This window comes from Trachymyrmex septentrionalis, unplaced genomic scaffold (assembly GCF_001594115.1).
Source record: "Trachymyrmex septentrionalis isolate Tsep2-gDNA-1 unplaced genomic scaffold, Tsep1.0 scaffold66, whole genome shotgun sequence".
NCBI classification, from domain to species: Eukaryota; Metazoa; Arthropoda; class Insecta; order Hymenoptera; family Formicidae; genus Trachymyrmex; species Trachymyrmex septentrionalis.
The window spans coordinates 1,419,802-1,438,068 of NW_017305843.1; the positions used below are offsets into that span (position 1 = coordinate 1,419,802).

At 29.0% G+C, this 18,267-nt stretch overlaps 3 protein-coding genes across 6 annotated transcripts in view; all 3 read right to left on the reverse strand.

Moving 5' to 3' along the window:
* Nucleotides 1–1,494, reverse strand: part of LOC108753135 (transmembrane protein 35) — a 10,166-nt gene extending 8,672 nt beyond the window's left edge. Inside the window, exon 1 of the mRNA XM_018494476.1 lies at nucleotides 1,384–1,494. Within this exon, the coding sequence (XP_018349978.1) occupies nucleotides 1,384–1,494 (111 nt within the window). The remainder of the gene's footprint in view (nucleotides 1–1,383) is intronic.
* A 1,578-nt stretch (nucleotides 1,495–3,072) lies between these two features.
* Nucleotides 3,073–7,650, reverse strand: LOC108753137 (protein PFF0380w). Its single transcript, XM_018494478.1, has 5 exons — nucleotides 7,521–7,650; nucleotides 6,316–6,488; nucleotides 5,814–6,241; nucleotides 3,285–5,590; nucleotides 3,073–3,211 (listed from the first exon to the last, which is right to left on the reverse strand). The coding sequence occupies exons 1-4, from the start codon at nucleotides 7,578–7,580 to the stop codon at nucleotides 3,378–3,380; spliced, it is 2,874 nt and encodes a 957-aa protein (XP_018349980.1). The 5' UTR covers nucleotides 7,581–7,650; the 3' UTR covers nucleotides 3,073–3,211; nucleotides 3,285–3,377.
* Nucleotides 7,651–13,263: 5,613 nt separating this feature from the next.
* Nucleotides 13,264–18,267, reverse strand: part of LOC108753160 (tetraspanin-7-like) — a 6,071-nt gene continuing 1,067 nt past the window's right edge. For 2 of the 4 annotated variants that reach the window (XM_018494515.1, XM_018494516.1), the window contains exons 3-6: nucleotides 16,030–16,218; nucleotides 14,795–14,965; nucleotides 14,453–14,584; nucleotides 13,264–13,780 (exon numbers count right to left, since the gene is read on the reverse strand). In XM_018494515.1, the coding sequence (XP_018350017.1) occupies nucleotides 13,625–13,780; nucleotides 14,453–14,584; nucleotides 14,795–14,965; nucleotides 16,030–16,218 (648 nt within the window). In that variant the 3' untranslated portion in view covers nucleotides 13,264–13,624. Of the gene's footprint in view, nucleotides 13,781–14,291; nucleotides 14,354–14,452; nucleotides 14,585–14,794; nucleotides 14,966–16,029; nucleotides 16,219–18,267 lie in introns of those variants that run through there. The other 2 variants (XM_018494514.1, XM_018494517.1) reach the window with 2 other exon arrangements.

Sequence of the window (18,267 nt, forward strand, 5' to 3'; positions counted from 1 at the left end):
TAGATGAGATGACATGTAACAGAAAGATACGAGTTGCTGAACGATTTTCGAGATAAAAGAGTAAACAAACTTTGCCTCCGAATTTGCAATGCCGAACGTACCTGCGTAAGCGCGCGCGCACGCGATTATGTAGCGACGGAATCAAGGGTAGCGGCGGCAAGTTTCAAGTATATAAATGTTACATAACAAAGCTAGGCTGTGACAGAGCGGACGGATACACGAGGCGGCTTGCACTCGACGTATCCATCCACTTTGGCACCGACGTCGACATTGACGTTCGTGAAATTACATAAAAATAATACGAGAAGAGACGGATGATATATCGTGTGACAAATGGCGTGCAGTCTGCTAGACAGTTTGACGCGGTTAAATGATTTTCTTTTTATTATTTAATTAATTAATTAATCAGTTAAATAACAAAACATCGTTTGCGGTACAATTTTTAGATGAATCGACAGTTGTAGATCGGACGAATAATTATTGAAATCTAAAGCGAAAGCTTAAACTTATCGGTTAATGTTGATTGCGGAAGTTTTTGAAGTGAAAGTTTGCGTGCGAGGACCGCTGCCAATTATTTATAATTAAATGATAAAATAATTTAATAATTATAAGACAACAATGTAGCAATTATAGGATGGTAGTTTAGTAATTATAAGATAAATATATACTAATTTAAATCATTTTGTAAATCACTTATCGCCCATTAACCTCAACGCTTAAACTTAATAATATTAACGTAAAAACATTAAACTATTAAACATAACGACATCAATGTCGGTTCTACCAATGTAGATTAATTTTAATCTTGCTTTAACTTACTTTTTATAACAAAATAAACAAAGTAAACGGCGAAATAAGAGTTAACGCATAACACATTTAATAAAAGATATTAGTCAAAGATATATAAAAATAAAATAAAAAACGAAGAAGAACGGCGTATATTAAATGTGTTATGCGTTGACTCTTATTTCGCCGTTTACTTTGTTTATTTTGTTATACATAAAGAGTCTTTACACCGTTGTTACTTACTTTTTATCTTTTTCCAATTCTAAGAGAAGGATAAAGAATAAACTAAATTAAAATTAAAATTAATCTATATTGTGGTAGAAATGAACATAAATTAAATTAACTGCCAATTTCGACACGTTCACCCCAGTGAACAATAACTTTTATCAGTTCCACGTCAATCGCGTTCATTGCTAAACCTAATTATAATTTCAACTATATAATGACAAATAAATTTGACAATGACTAAATTTAATCGTTTATTGAATTTAACATCGTCATTTATCCGTTCCTGATGTATACAATCGCAGGGTTCTGTTCCGTTAAATATCACATGAGCAAAGAAAAGAATCGATTTCTTGCTCGTGGACAACTCACCAGGTCCTTGTGCAAGTCCCTGCTGATGTGCGAAGTCAGCTTCATGGTGCCGACAAAAACGAAGAATATACCGAGAAGCACCGAGAGCGACTTGAGCACTATAGAACCCATCTTGACCACTCAAGATATCGCGGATTGCGTGCGAAAACGCCGCCGATCGATTATCGCCGGAAGCGAACGCGACGCGGACGGCCGCGACTGAGTGCGGATCTCGCTCTCGGTCGTCGGATAGCGGAGGATCGGCGGCGAGAGGCACAGCGCGCGTCTAGGAGCACATGCTCGCGTGCGTCGCGAGTTAAAAGCGCGTTAGTGGGCGGTCGCGACTGCGACGGCGACGGTGACGGCGACGGCGACGGCGACGGCGATGATGTCCATAGCGCGGGTCATCCCGACGTCCTCTGCGATTGCCAAGCGTGGCGCGGCGCATGGATGTTTCTTTCACTCCCGACCTCTGGGCTGGTGACGTCAACGGACGACGCGCGCGTATCGGCGTCGTTGCGTCGGCTATTTTCTGATCGATACTCAGCCGCTTCTCTTCCGCGTTAATCGATGTAGAATGAACTAGCTTGGGCCCAATTCGACCGAGTTCCAAATTGACGTTGACTGTCATTGTATACAATAAAATTAAAGGACTTTGTTTCCGGCATCGGCAGTTATTTTAATATATGTATATATTCTACAATTTTATATTTATCTCTCATCTCGCGCGCGAACTGACTATAAAATTTTATTTTCCCCCCTTCTCAAAATTGAATCGGCGAATACCTAGCGTTCATCTATAGAGACAACTTACAAAATTAACTCGGCAGTCGATATGTTCCTTGATTAATTCGTCGAATAATATCTGTATCATTAATAATAATTTAATAATAATTCTATTGAAGTGTGCAGATGCTATAGTATAAAGATAAATGTAGTAAAAAGCAGCACTTCAAGAATTACTGAAGCAATGAGGCTGTTTCTAAGCTTACATCTTTAATAAATAAATAATTACAATGACAAAATAATAGTAATAATAATAATAATAATAATAATAATAATAAATCATTTATATAAATATGTAAAGATTAAATAAGAGTCCGACCGAAACTTTTGCCGAAACTGAACCGAAATACTCGACTATGTCAATTTCAACCGAAACCAAAATTTAAAAAATAAGAATCCTATAAAGACTATTTGTATAGACATGTCCATATATCATATGCTTTTTCTTCATAAATATCATAATTTAATTATTGAAACAATAATTACACATATTAAAATTAATATTTATGAAAAGCCAAAGCATGATTTCAGTCAAAACGGACACGTAATGAGTGTTCGTTTTCAGTTTCGGTCAGACACTAGCAAAGATGATCATAAATACTAACATATAAATATACAGTAAGAAAGTATATTTGAAAATGTGTAACAAAAGACAAAATAAATAGCAAGATAGATACTATGTATTAAATTAAAAATGAGAAAGAAGCAAACTGATCCGAAAGTAGAAACAGAGGAGCAAGACTGAACAATAGGTAACGAGATAAAATTTTTTATTGCAGCATATGAGAAGCCTAAAATTTATTCTATTAACATGGATAAAATTAACTTTTTCGTATGTGAAAAGAAAAATTAGATTAGAAACAAAATTACATAAATTGTTGATTTTATTAATTCGAGATCGAAGTTATTTTTATTTTACGAGCAGACGCTGGACAAATTTGAAAAAGCAATTCCAAGCTTACGCCAATTATCAATTCTTTGACATCGCCATAAAGAACATTTGTTTCACTTTTATGATTCGTTTTTCTTATTTCCAACTAAATTAAATTAATCTTCCATGCATCTATATGTGAAAAGAAAATAATATCTGAAAAATTTAAAGCTTAAAATAAGAAACTAATTAAAAAATATCGTACCATTTTGAATGTTCGACTACTTCCATTCTTGATTTCTTGTTTATAAATCGAGCTTTATTGATATTCCTTATAAGTGTAGGAAATGTATAATGATTATTTACAAGTTGTTTTTGTAGTCATTCGCGATATTTTACAGGCACGCGGTTTCAAAGTAGAATCGTTGTTGTTACAACTATTAACAGAGGACGTTTTCACTGTATTCATCAGGACGGTCATAGACGCGTTACTGTCGCTCAGCATCACGGCTTTTCGACGATGCGAAATTAATATTCCTCTGCTTTGTTGGTCCTTTTTATTCTTCACTATAGATATTGTCTTCTTAACACCAACCGACTGAACATTGATTGTTTCTTCCGCTTTCATTTCCTTCGAAGTTGCTGTATCCAAAATAGCTGTACAGCATTCTGATTTCAAAGATGGATTTTGAATTGTATCGAGATTAGAGACATTGATAGAAGAATTTTGAACATAATTATGATCGTTGAGGCATGTTTCAATGGCACTTTTATTTGACATTTGATGCAAAGTCTCCCTTTCAAGTGATGTTTGACTCTTATCTCTATCCTCAATATCACAATTAAGCATAGCCTCCACTTTTGTAACTTCAGAAGTAGAAATTCTTAATTCATCACCAATTTTATGAATACTATCATTATTATTAAAATTGTTTATTTCTGTGATTTCAACGACGCTTCCAATATTAAGATTGCTTATATCCTTCTTTTTAGAAGCATCTTCTATACTAGAATCATCTATCTCTTTGATTTTAGTAACACTATCAATATTAAAAGCAATTATTTCTTTGATTTTAATCATTTCAGTAATAGAATCCTTCGATTTTTTATTAGTATCATTTTTGTCACTACTGTCAATATCACTATCGCGCACTTGTTCAGTTATTCCAATATTCGGAACAGTAGACTCCATTAAATCTTTATTAAAAGATTTACATTTATCTTTGTCTTTTATACAATTATTTATTTTATCAGCTACCACATCATTTTTACAAAAATTTAATTGAATTATTTCTTCGCAATCTTTTGAATTTTCTTGTATAAGACGTGACGTTACTTCAATTTTTTTTGTACTAATATCCGCCACTTCTAACTGTTTTGTACCATTTGCGTCATTTTGAAGCAATATTAATTTGTTATCTATGGATGCATTCACAGAAATATCTTCATTTTTATCTTCAACTGGAACAATTTTTACATTATCTTCTTCCCTTCTATTTTCTGTGGAGATTTTTGTAAAATTATTTTTTTTCTTAGGACTATCTAAAATTTCGCCTTCTTCCGGAACATTTTCCAAGTCTTTCTTTACGATATGTATGGGAATAACTTCTGACAAGTCCTTCAATTCAATTTCTGATTCATTTTTCACTTTATGCTGTTCAACATTTTTATCAGCACTGAAATTCATTGTACTACTTACAATTGTTCGACTAGAAGACTCTCGTAAATTAGTTTCCGCTTTATCATTTTCGTGTAATTTTTTATCATTTAAAATGCTTGCCTTTTCCTTTCTTGTTCTGCGATTTTCGTGCTTCTTATTCTTGTATGAACTACTACTTTCTTTGTCTTCAGCGTCGCTCGATGAATATCTATATTTGTCCCTTAGATCATCATATTTGTCACGCCTATATCTTATTCTCTTATCATTTTCTTCGTTCCCATAGTTCCTTTTTAATCTGTCATATTTATATCGGCTATCATATTTATAATTATCATACTTCGTTTCTCTATATGTTCTACTGGATTTTTCACGTAAACGGTGATTGCTCGAACTCTCGTAATCACTTCTGCTTCTAGAGTAGCTTCTTCTTCTTGGCGGACTATATCTGTGCCCATTTTTCCTGTAACCACTGTTAAATCTTTCTGAAACATGAGTTGTGTGTGAAGTTGAAGTTGTCTGAAAATTTCGTAAACTATGGGCGTGACTATTTCTGATATAGGAACTGTCATGATCTTTTGCTGATTTACTTCTCGTCTCGCTTCTCCATCCGTTTGTACAACTTCGATTCTCGTTGGTGTCTCGATATTCTGAAGCAGCTCTACGTTCATCGCAGAATGAAACTTCTTCCTTTTTAAAAGGATGCGCTACATCCAATCGATTTTCGAATTTGAGATTATCTTTTATATCATATTGCGTAAAATTGTCTGTTAGATCATACTGTGTAAGATGATTGTAATTCGTTTCTTCGATCACGGTTTCCTCTTCATTTTTTTCAATTTTTATACGCTTGTGTCTACTTGTATTGTCTTCTTCATTCGTCCTTTTCATCAAATTCTTTCTGTATGAAGGTTCTATAACAAGAATACTTTCTGATATAATTGTAATTTTCAAACTAACAAATTTATTACTCAACTGTCTTTAAATAAAGTCTGTATATGCTTAAGATATTCTAAATATTTAAAAATTCTCAGATAAAGATATTTTAGGATAAGATACTCCAAACTACTTATATACTTTCTTCAAACTTACGTGACACATATAATTATATAAAAAGTAAATATATCTTTAATCTACCTGAACTAGAACATCGTCCAATATTAGAGTCATTGTCGTTGTTGTTCATACTGAATGGAGATCCAGCTTTCTTATCATTTTCAATAATATTTTCCTTAGAAATATCCTTTGTTTTAATATCTGCAGCAAGCTTTATTAATTCTGTCTGCTTTTCCTCTTCTTTTTTATCTTCTATAATTCTCTTATACAATCTTTCCCCAAATACTGTAGGCATCCGATGAACTTCATTCTGTGGTTTTTTACTTTTATATTCATCGTGACAGAATTGAATTTGATAAGATTCAGTTTCTTCAGTTTCACTTTCTTGTAAATGTGTCGAGGAAGTATCTTCATACTTCTTAATTACATTATGTTGATATGGTAATCTATGAATAGAAAAATCTCGAGATTTATACTTGTGGCTCCTTCTAAAGGTTACATCGTGCAATCTGTAAATATTTTTGATAATGTTAGAAACAGATTTGCCAATATAACAGTTTATATAACCATTTATATAACATACTTTTTCCTTAAATCATCTATTGTGTTATTCTTCCGTGTAATTTCAGCTCTTGCAGTTATGAGTAAGGAAGACAAATTTTTCTCTAAGTTAGCGTTATGTTTCTGAAGATTTTCGTTTTTGCTTATAAGTGAACTAATCTCTTCCTTTAATTCCTTGCAGTTACAATCATAATCCTTAACAATTTAAAAATCATCAATTTATTAATATAATAATAGTTCTAATAATAACAGTAGTAGTTCTTAATATTCTTACACTATATATATATATATATATATATATATATATATACTTTTATATATTTTAATTTTTAAATAAATATTCTTTAAATTATATTTATATAAAAATTTAAAAATATATTTAGTTTCCTAGCGTTATTTTTACGAATATCTTCAAAATCAAACTTTGGAAGATTTATTATTACAAATTACATAAATATAAGTACAAAATTAACTTTTTTCACTTTTATGTCAAAATGAACTCAACATATATTTTATAATAATCCCATCGACATCCCATTCATTGCAAAGATTTTTGAATTATTTTTATAAGTTTATGAAAGAATTCTTTCAAATGATGTAAATTTATTGTATATTATATCAAAGCGCAAAGTTAATGTGACATATGTTATATATTAAAGGTTATCTTAATTTGATAAAAAATAATACCATATACAAGTTTAAATGTATACAAACAGCATTCTTAATATATCTTGTTGTATTTAAATTTTCATATTTTGTGTAGTTTGTAATATAAAAACAATATAAAAACATTATTTTAAAATATATATATTCATTTTATTTAATAAGAATAACAAACTAATTAAAATAATAAAATTTTCGTCATGTAAGACACATAAATAATGCATTTAATAAATATAACTGATTATAATACGGACGTTAAAAACTTTAAAATTTAATCGAAAAGTATAAAACAGCAAAACATAAAGATATAATTTTATGGCGCGCGCGGGAAATATTTTATAGGTTATATTGACATGTACATTATATTATCTATCACGTTAAAATTGGAGAGATAATTTATTCTTTAATGAGTATAAACGTATAAATCACTGCTTTTTTATCCTTTATAAAGTTCATATCTTTGTAAAATCGAAGGTTGTTTATCTTTATAGGCAAATGCAACACAAGTCGTGCAACAATGAAGTTACGCTAACCAAAATTAGTATTATCATCAGTAATTCTCACTTTTTTTTCGGGAGTCAAATCAAAAGATAAATCCGCATAAATATCGACGTCATCCTCCATTTTCCGCGATTGTTTGTCATACCGAGACGATTGTAATGTCACTCTTGTCACTCTCGCGTGCTATCGCCGCCATCGGTAAAATGCACTGTCAGCTGTACAAAGATTGCACTTGATCACAACTGTTTGCCACTGTTTGCAGTGTACACCTTTTTCCTAGAGCATGCATGAAAGTATGTATATATCTTACACTCTTTACACTACACTTGGACTATTTTTTATTGTAGCTGCACCTCTTGAGCGATCTTATCCTCTATTTTCTCTATTCGGTACTCTATTCTATAGGATAATTTTATTGTTTTTCTCCATGTTTTGCACATAAACTGGAGTTTTTTTATATATTTACATTCTTATATAACCTCACATTACTGTCCCAAGGGCTCGATTAAGTATTTTGAGATTAGGTGAAAATTATAAAAGTGAGCAATGATTAGTAGATATTGGCCAATTAAATTATGAATATTCTAGTGAATTTGTTCACTTTTGTCATTTTCATCTCATTTCAAGATACACAATCGACCTCCAGATCACCCAGATGTATCCCAGTGAGAAATGACAGTGAAATCGATATCGAATCGACGATTCGACCGATCGATTTGATGATTTCGACATTGAATCGACATCAACATATAACGCTTTCAACTTCAATATAGGGCACATTATAAAGCAAACTTAAAATTTTGCGGCATTATACTGGATTCACATTTTCTTAACACATTAGAAAAAAATATTACTATACTTTAATAGTTAAAAAATAGAAATTAGAGTTAAGAATATTATCTTTGATATCATGTACATTATTAGTAATAATTTAATTAAATTAAAATACTTTTTCTCGTTTATATTTGTGTTAGTTTTCTCCATAATTTTTATTTAAATATAAAGGTACACTATAATAGGGAGTTATTTTAGTGTCGTTTCAGTTTGTATTGTTGATTTATTAGCCACGAGAGACAGAGATATGATCTATACTTTAAGAAAATTGTTTTTGTAGAATTGGCGCGTAATTCATTAGAACTTACACGTATAAGTGTGTAACATAACAATTGTGTAACATTACATCGTAGATGTAAATATATAATCTCATATTAAAATTAAGATCAACAAACTCAAAACTGATACTTTACTCTGACAGGAATAGAAATCTGTAATAAAAACAAGAAAAGGACAAATGATTATATTGTGAATATTAATTGTTACATTCTTATAGTACGCTTTAATAATAAATTATTATTAATTCTAATTTATTTATATATTCTTTTTTTCTATCTAGTAAATATATACGTACACCTTATATATCACTGTAGAAAAGTCCAAAAAAATCTTTTAAAAATCAATAAAAAAAACAAATGAATAAAAAAATGCAACTTTATATTGCAGCAAAATGATTTATTTAAATATTTTATTGTATGTATAGTAAAATAAATATCTGATAACCTACTTTTACTGGAATGATCAAACAACTATAAACTGTAGAGTAGATATCAGGTTACAAAGGAATAAAAAAGGATGAAACAAGCAAAAAATTTAGAGGAAGGATTATACTTTAAATTCAAGTTTTCTCGATCATACAAGTGAGGATGAAGCCATTGAAATTTATTACTATAAAGAAAGAGATATATTTTGTTAATTTTGTTAATCTCAAAATCAAGAGTTACTGTGCCCTACTTTGATCCCTTCAAAATGAATAAAGTAAGAATTGATGGATATGCTGAAGTATTATTAATATAGATTTGTTTATATGTTTAGGTAATTTCATAACAAATTTGATTAGATGCACTCAGTGTACATACACTGATGCATTTTAAAGCTGTCGTATATAAATTGGAAAAATATGTTCAATATAAATATATAAAGACGAATTAAATCATGAAATTTTGAATACATTTTATTATACTGTTAAATAAAATCTGTATTTTAATTCAAAATAATTATATTTTATTTTTACACATATATACAAGTTTTCATAATCAGACCTTATATTTATTTAAGGATTCCTTAAATTTGTCTTCGGACACTGTATGAATTATTTTATTATTTTACTGAGCATCTAAAGATGAACTTAAGGAAGCCTTAAATATAAGGCCTGATTATGAATACGGATTATGAATACATAAATCAGTGTATAATTAAAATCAGTGTATAAATAACATTTAATATGCTCTATTGCGTTCAACCGAATTCGCTATTTTTACAAAGTAGTCTCAAGACTATCTCTAGGCGTTCCAGGCGTAAAAAGAAATCTTGACATATAAATTTCTATTACCCACTTTAATAAAAAATACCTTTTTATATATTAAAAGAAAGAATAATGTAATAGAAAGGAGGTGAATAGATAGGAGAATTATATAATTATGATTATAGATATTTTTTATATTTAATCATTATTGGATAATGTAAGTCATTATTTTTATTATACATGCTCATATAAGTATACATATATTATGTATAATGTATATATAATTAGTAAAAAAAATAATTCTATAAATATAAATTTATTAAAAGAATATAAATCTACAATATTTTGTAAAATAAATAGGAAAGTAAAAGTTAGAATAAAAATTCTGATTGTATAGAATAGTAATAATGATCAATAAATCATATAAAAAGTAACAATAAAATTATCAAAATAAAAATTTAGAAAATATCTTAAAAAATATTGATTTCAACATAAAGATTCATTTTTATTAGGCAATTAGTGAAAGAATGATATTTCATTGACTTTTATTTAAGGCTCATCAGAATTTATGCAAAATGCACATATTCTGTGATACACAATAAACATACACAAAAGCCGTAACATTGTAATTAACAATTAGATATTGATTCGGCTACGAGTTTGCGCAATGTACAATACATCCTCGACACAGCCTTGACATCGCATTACAGAGAATAGTTGGGAAATATTTGTAAATAAGGCTTATATGTTAGACCTCTTTCTTTACGTACCATAACGTGAATATATAGTCTATAAAATAATTTTTATTCTGTAATATATTTTTTATAACATAATTTATATAAAAAGTAGGACAATTAACGTGCTTATTTTTGTTTAATTTTATTTGATATTTTTATTAATAATATATTATGAAACACTTTAATGATTATATTGAATAATAATACCTAGTTATACATAAGATAATGTAACACAAACAATATATAGTAATATATAACAAAAACAATGTAACAGTGTCTTTTAAAATGGAGTAGTTTTCTTATTTCTTTTTAATAAAAATAGAAAAAAATTATCAAGTTAAGTGTCTTACTTTATATACATTAAATTTCTATAATAAATAAATGAATATACATACATGTATATGTACATATGTATATATGTACATATATATATATATATATGTATGTATGTATATCTATATATTTTGTAAGATTTTTTTATTTTACATATGAAATTCTATAGTATATAATATATGTATATATGTATCTCTTCCCACAGTATAACATAGTGACTGTTATTTATATTTCAACTTTGATTATATATATAGAAATATGATGATATAACAGATAATTGAATTTTTTTCTTGTAGTAGGACATTACATCTTAATCTTCCCTTAAGAAATAAAATGTTTGTATGTAACCATGATCACACACACACACTTATACAAATATGGAATTTTTCTTCTTAACAATCATTTTATATATATAAAAAATAATTGTTAAATAATTGTCATGGAATAATTGTCGGTACAGTCTCAGTAATAAATTTTGATTGTTTTTTGTTCGATAATTAATATCACATTATATATTATGCTAATGTTTTGCTGGAATTACTATAGACGAAAATCGTAAAAAAAAGATAAGTGGATCAATAATATTTGAATTTAAAAATATAAATAATACAAAAATTTAAAAAATTTTGGAATAATCAATATTTAAATTTTTTAAAGATTTTAAAGATATTTTTTAGATTAGATTTTCAAGTTATTTAAAGAGTTCAAAAAGCAGAAAAGTTTGAAAGATATCACAGAATTGGACTAAACTTTTTTTTATCTTTCTTTACGGATTTTTTAAAAAGATTTTATGTTATTTGAAATATTTCTTTTCAATTTTTCTTCCGAATAAATTAAATAAATTTCTACTCAAATTAATTGAATTATTATTCCCATTGATTTCAAAAAATAAATTGTACAAATATATAATATAAAATTAATTGAATATTTTAAAATTAATTGAATGTTTCGCTGTGGAGGGAGATTATTTATAATATCAATGCTTTTATTTATAATATCAATGCTCTTCAATCATTTGCTTGAAGAGTACAATATTTATGCCTTCAAATGAGTTTATATTTATATCTTGCTATTTATTTGAAAAGATATAATTATGTTCGTAAGTTACGTTTGACTGTTATATTTATATTTATTTATTATTTTTTTATTATGTATATTTCTTTTTTAATTTCACAGCAAAAAAAGTTAAAACTAAATTAAATTAAAAAATATTTATATTAAATTAAATTAATTCTCAAATTATTTTATAGATAGAACATATAAAACAACATTTTATAATAAGGAAATGTTTGTTATTTTTATTTTACTACTTTTGCCCGATAATTACTCAAAATGGATATATTACTTCCATTTAATATTTAATACTGATTCTGCTGATTGTCTGATTTTAAATTTCATTTGTTCAATGCAAAATGGAAGCCAATTTATATAAAGTAAAGACAGCTAATAAAGACGATTTTAAATGCACAATGAATCATGATTAAGTATTTGAAGGCGGATGAAAGTAGAAAATAGACAGTACATTCTATATAGAATGAAAGAATATGTAGAATTTTTAAGAATGCTAGTGGATTGAAAATGCGAAGTATGGAAGATTTAAGAGTGAAGAATTTAACGAGTTAAAAGGATTTAAAGACTTATGCAATAGGAGTTTGTAAGAGATTAAGATCCAAAGAGAAAAAGTTGCTAATCTAAGGATTCATAAAATATTAAAAAATGTAGAAGTTTGTTTTACCTGTCGCACCATATCGTTGTCAAGCATTTGTAAAATAAACTCTATCGTTACTATTCTTCGCATTGTGATTCTCTATTGATAAAAATAATAATTTAGACTGTTGACATATTTTTATGTTTTGTTCTATTTTCATATATATGTATGTATGTATATATACATATATATATATAATATATGTTATATATACACACGTCGTTTGACTTTCATCAAATTTTAGAACTTATATCTAAATTAAAATTTTTTTTCAGTTTGTACAATGCGATTCGATATTTTTAAAGTTAGCAATAATCAAGTCATATTTTTACTGTTAATCCGTAAAAATGCTAGTCATGCGTCGTTCGCATTCTACAACGTTATTTAATCCTCTCATGCAAAGGAATATGTCATGTTTTATTCAATAATCTAGATATCTCTCATACGTTTTTTAACATTAAAAAAGTTTTATAAATCATATTCAAAGAGACTTGTTCATCAGCGACTACTAATCTCAAATTAGTATATTTCATATTCTCTTTTGTCTGCTAACATGTTAGTTTGTAAATGCTTTGTTTAAAAGATCTTAAGTATTATGTATATTCAGATCTGTATATGTTTTTTTAACTGTTATATGAAATATATTTAAAAATTAAATCTTCAAATAAATTCTAAATGTATGAGAAAATTATTACATCTTGTAACGGTATTAAGTAAACATACTTTGATATAACATTATAGATTTATATTAATTTTGATTAGAATGATTCATAGCCAGAACATGAAAGCACGAATTTAATCGAGGGCTTAAGTACAACAAAAATCAATACAAAAATGATGCAAATACATAATTATGTATAAGATCCATTTTAGATATAACTTCATATATAAGTGGACCTTATATACTATACATTTTTAATCAATTTTCGTACCAAATTGTCAACTAAAATCGAATTGGTAAAGTGCGTGCTTGCCTCGATTGAAATCATTTCCGTGTTCTCATTAAATCATATATGTTCGCCGTCGTCGTTAGCGATACAGGCTTTGTTTTCTGATAGGACCGTCGTTGCAGTTTGCGCAAATGCCATGCCTAAGCAACTTGCTCATACTCGGCCTTATTGATATTGCTGGCTAGACAGCATGCTAGGAAGATACCAACTAGTGGGAAAAAAGCTACGCCGATCGCCGTACCGGCCACCAGACCAATGTTGCTATTTATAAGATCCAGTAAGCGATTGTAACATCCCTGTAAAAAGGAATTATAAAAAAACTGTAGAAACTCCCCCCAAAAAACAAAAAAAAAATAAAAAAATTGAAAAAACTGCTTATTAGATTTGACTCCAATTTCTCATATTAATTTTTCTCTTTTCTATCTTCTACATTCATTATATTTTTTAAAATTTCTATTGCGTTTAATTTTCCTTTCTTAGTTTTTTTTATGGATTGTAATTGTTAATTATTATGAGATAGCAATCAAGATTTTAACACGTCTGCTCAGTGAGTTTTATGGCTTACTATTATTATATTCGCCACAGTACAATTTTCATTTTGAAAAATATGCATATAATATATAAAATATTGTCTAATAATTAAATAAGACTAATTAAATAATCCTGATAGATAATACGTTTAATTGTATCTTTTGTATTTTATACATATTAAACTAGTCACGTCATTCAAAAATTTATGTCAGATATTTATTTTTTACAAGCGTTTTTTTAATAAAATTTTATTAATTCATCATCAATGATCATTAAGCCCATCATAAATGAATACCAAGACAGTGAACATGTATATTAATAATTCATTATGTTGCATCCTGATATAAGTAAAATATTTTTCTTTTTCTCTCTCTCTCTCTCTCTCTCTCTCTCTCTCTCTGCCTTGCAAAAATTTAAGTAATTAATGAAATATATACCTCGGTATAAATTTGCTCTACATCCAATGTGTTGCATTCATTCTGTAACGTTTTGCAACAGGATAAGGGAACGTCCTTCGGCGGATCCAAATTGAGCCAATCAACATAACCACGATTACCACAGCAATGCAACTGTAATTGATTAACTTTTTTCAAATATATGATACAACGCAACTGTATCGCAGGGAATGAAAAATGAGCAAGGTTTCATCTCTTACTTCGTCTGTCGAATTTCTCTCGTATAGTGAAATACGAACGTTCAGTTTCGAACAATCGACATTGAATTGACAGGACAACCGGAATAACTGAAGGTAGAATAAAACACTACATTGAGATACTCACAGTTGATTGCATGGTATCGATGTGACTGCTCTTGGAATGGTCCTGTCCATAGGCAGCCATGCTCTCGTTCAGACCTTGATCAAATCCCTCATTCAAGCTTGTGCGATAAGCGTAAATCGACGCGCCCGCGGCAAGTTCCAGTAAAGCCACGACAGCCAGGAACGCACCGTACTACGCAAACGAAAAGAAAAGAATTATAAAGGTCAATTATTTTAGGGACTCTCTACTTCTAGAGATGATAAATATGACGGTCAGAGGAGACCGTTCCGATGATCTTGACCTTGACATATGTTGTCAAGGTCATGACCTTGAGTGACCTTCAAGAGCCGTCATTCGTTAAAAAGTTATTAAGAAAAAAGTTTATGAAATAAACTCTTAACTCTGAAATAAAGTCTTATTTCTATTTTATACAATATTAAGAACTACTCCGCACTTGACCTGTCTAAAAACATCAGACTTTCCACGCGAAACGAGGTTTATCTCTACCTCTCCCTTTGCTTCATGTGCTACTTGGCAAGAGGAAGATAAGGTGGACTTCGCTTCACGTGGAAGTCGTGCGCCCCTAGACAGGGGGGAGATAGAATGGGCCTCTCTTCGCGTGGAAAGTCGTGCATTCCTAGACAAGAGAAAAGGTGAAATGAAATTCGTTTCGAAAATCCAACGCCCCTTAGTAGAGCGGATATGGAATTTTTAATATTGTAACATTGTATATAGCAGAAATAAAGCGTTATTTCTTAAACTTTTTTGATCAATAACTTTTTAACGAATAACGAGTAATAACTAAAACTTGAAGGCCATTCAGGGTCATGATCTTGACAACATATATCAAGGCCAAAGTCATCTCTCCTGATCAGCATATTAGCTGTAAATGATTCCAAGTGTTGCAGATTTGTAACTTTATACACATTTACGATATAATTTGTTAATATACCTATAATAATACTACAAAAACGCAGCGAGTATCGTTTTTCTCTTTAAGAGTCTCTTTCCCCTTACATAATGATATCACATCGAGTATTGATTTGTAACTTTATCCTGTCGTTCCTGAGAGACCTGAAGCCTACTTTAATTCACGACGGAATTCTATTTATAATCTTATATATATAACACATGTGTACATACAGACAAACGTGTGTCTATTCCAATATATATTCTTTATGCTGATTTTTTGTGCGAATCATTAATTGTATTAATCATAATAGATTGATAAATTCTGAAATAGACCGAATGCCTACCAAATACAGGAGAGCAGGATGACCGCGTGCAGTGCAACAACAGGCGAGGACCGCTGCGACCGCTAACACCGCACCTAAACTCGCAAGTGCCAGTAGAGCAGCTCCGCTACCCTGCACGCTCATATTCATGTAATCTCGCAGTTGGATGCGCATCCATATTCCGATGCATAACATCAACACCCCGGACGCCTGAAAAAATGTACAAAACATCAAGAAACTCTCCCCGAATAATTTATCGCGAAGTAATTTGAATTGTCTAATGAATGAATCTTGTTTTTGAAAAAATTAAAGGGCTCCCGGAAAGAAGTTGCACTCAACATTTTTTAAATTTTACAGAAAAGAAAAAAAACAGCAAATACAAACAACGCACGCGTTTTTTCATTGAAACATCACTTTTCAATAAAACACTATACATAAATATTACTATAAAAATGTTTGCAACATTTAGTTAGGAATCCCTTCTATTATAAGAAAAGAACGCGCTTATTAATAAATAATTATGATAGGGCGATTGGTTCTAATAAAAATTTGTATCTTTGTCGAGTACAGATATCTAATAAAATTAAGATAAGTTTTCTCTATGGTATATCTCCTTTTATTGGAGAGTATAATAGTGTGTACAATAATGTGTAAATGTCATGTTCGAAGGTGTGATATCTTAGATACAAAATATCTTATAGCGAATTCAATCACTTGCATTATACTAAAATAATACATATCAAAAAATGCTATACATGATAAAATTAGCAAAGCGCAAATTAAATGTAAAAGCATTTAAATATTTTAAACAGAAGCAAATTAAATATTCAATAATGATATTGTTGTTATTTAATACATAGAATATTGTAGAATATGTGTATCGTTTTACATTGTCATAGTTCATTATGCTACTACATCAAATACTTCATATAAAGTAATCTTTTTAATGTACTAACAGTGTAGGGATGTTCCGATATATAATCGATATTTTGAGTATCATTATCCCTTTTGATATTCGATATTTACAATTCGATATTTGATATTTGATATTTGAAACTTTTAGTTTTCGTAGCTAGTCATAGCATATCGGATCTAGAACTAGATATATATAACTAGAGTAGATATCAATTGATTCGATACAAAGGTTATATTTCCAAAATTCAACCGCATAAACGTAACAAAGATGTCAATTTGGGGACAGTTTACGATATCGCGATCAACGCCATCATGAATAAAATTAAAAGAAATTTTATGTTTCACATTATCTTTGTTAGTTGATAGACTTAGGCCTGATTGCACTAACGTTACTTTGACTTTAAGCAAAGTTTAAAAGCTCTCTGTCTCGTTTTAAAGCGAAAGAGAGACAGAGATAGTTTTAAGCCTTGCTTAAAGTCAAAGTAACATTGGTGCAACCGGACCTTATATGTATAAAATGACAAATATATGTATTGTATAAAATGTATAAACGCATAATTTTTTATTCTTCTTAATCCCTCTTCCATTCTCATTTGTGTATATATAAATTTACTAAAATATTTATAATTTTATTGATAAATTAGTGAATTTACCTAGTAATTTTTTTTTAATTTTTCTTTAAAATCGAAAGTGGTCTTTGCACGTCTCTATATAATAAAATATGCAAAAAATGTAACAATATTCCTGAATATCGAATCATTTCCAATCAATATATTGTTATATCAATATTGCGCATTTCGATTCATATTGATATCGATAGTCTAGCTTTTCCGCAAATCCCTAATCCAATGTGTTGCAAATTTTGAATTCATCACTAATTTAAAAAATAAAATAATGTCGAAAAAATCAAGAAATGTTACGAATTATTTAGTAATCATCGATCGTATTTTTAAGCTGACATAAGTAATGGTCACTAATGTTAGAGAAGCGATAATAAAGTTGCGTATGTACTCATATGTTTACGAACGTACGGTCTGCAGATAAGCCATATAATTAACACGCTTAAAAATTCTGAACTGTTTCAAAAGTTCAAGGTTAAATATAAATGATAGAAATGTATAGTTTGTCACAACGTCACATAACTCGCAAATCAAATATGAAAAAATATGTTTTTATGTAATATATATTTTTATTATATTTTATGAATAATATAATCAAATAAAAAATGTACAGCACTCACATATGTAAAATTTAATTTATAAGTTTATTTAAATATAATAATTTATATATATATATGTGTGTGTGTGTGTGTGTGTGTGTGTGTGTGTGTGTGTGTGTGTGTGT

Coding starts and splice junctions, on each gene's coding strand:
- LOC108753137 (XM_018494478.1), bottom strand. CDS start 7,580: ATGGAGGATGACGTCGATATTTATGCGGATTTATCTTTTGATTTGACT. Junction 6,489..7,520: donor ATTTGACTCCCGAAAAAAAA/GTGAGAATTACT, acceptor TAAATTGTTAAG/GATTATGATTGTAACTGCAA. Junction 6,242..6,315: donor ATAGATGATTTAAGGAAAAA/GTATGTTATATA, acceptor AAATATTTACAG/ATTGCACGATGTAACCTTTA.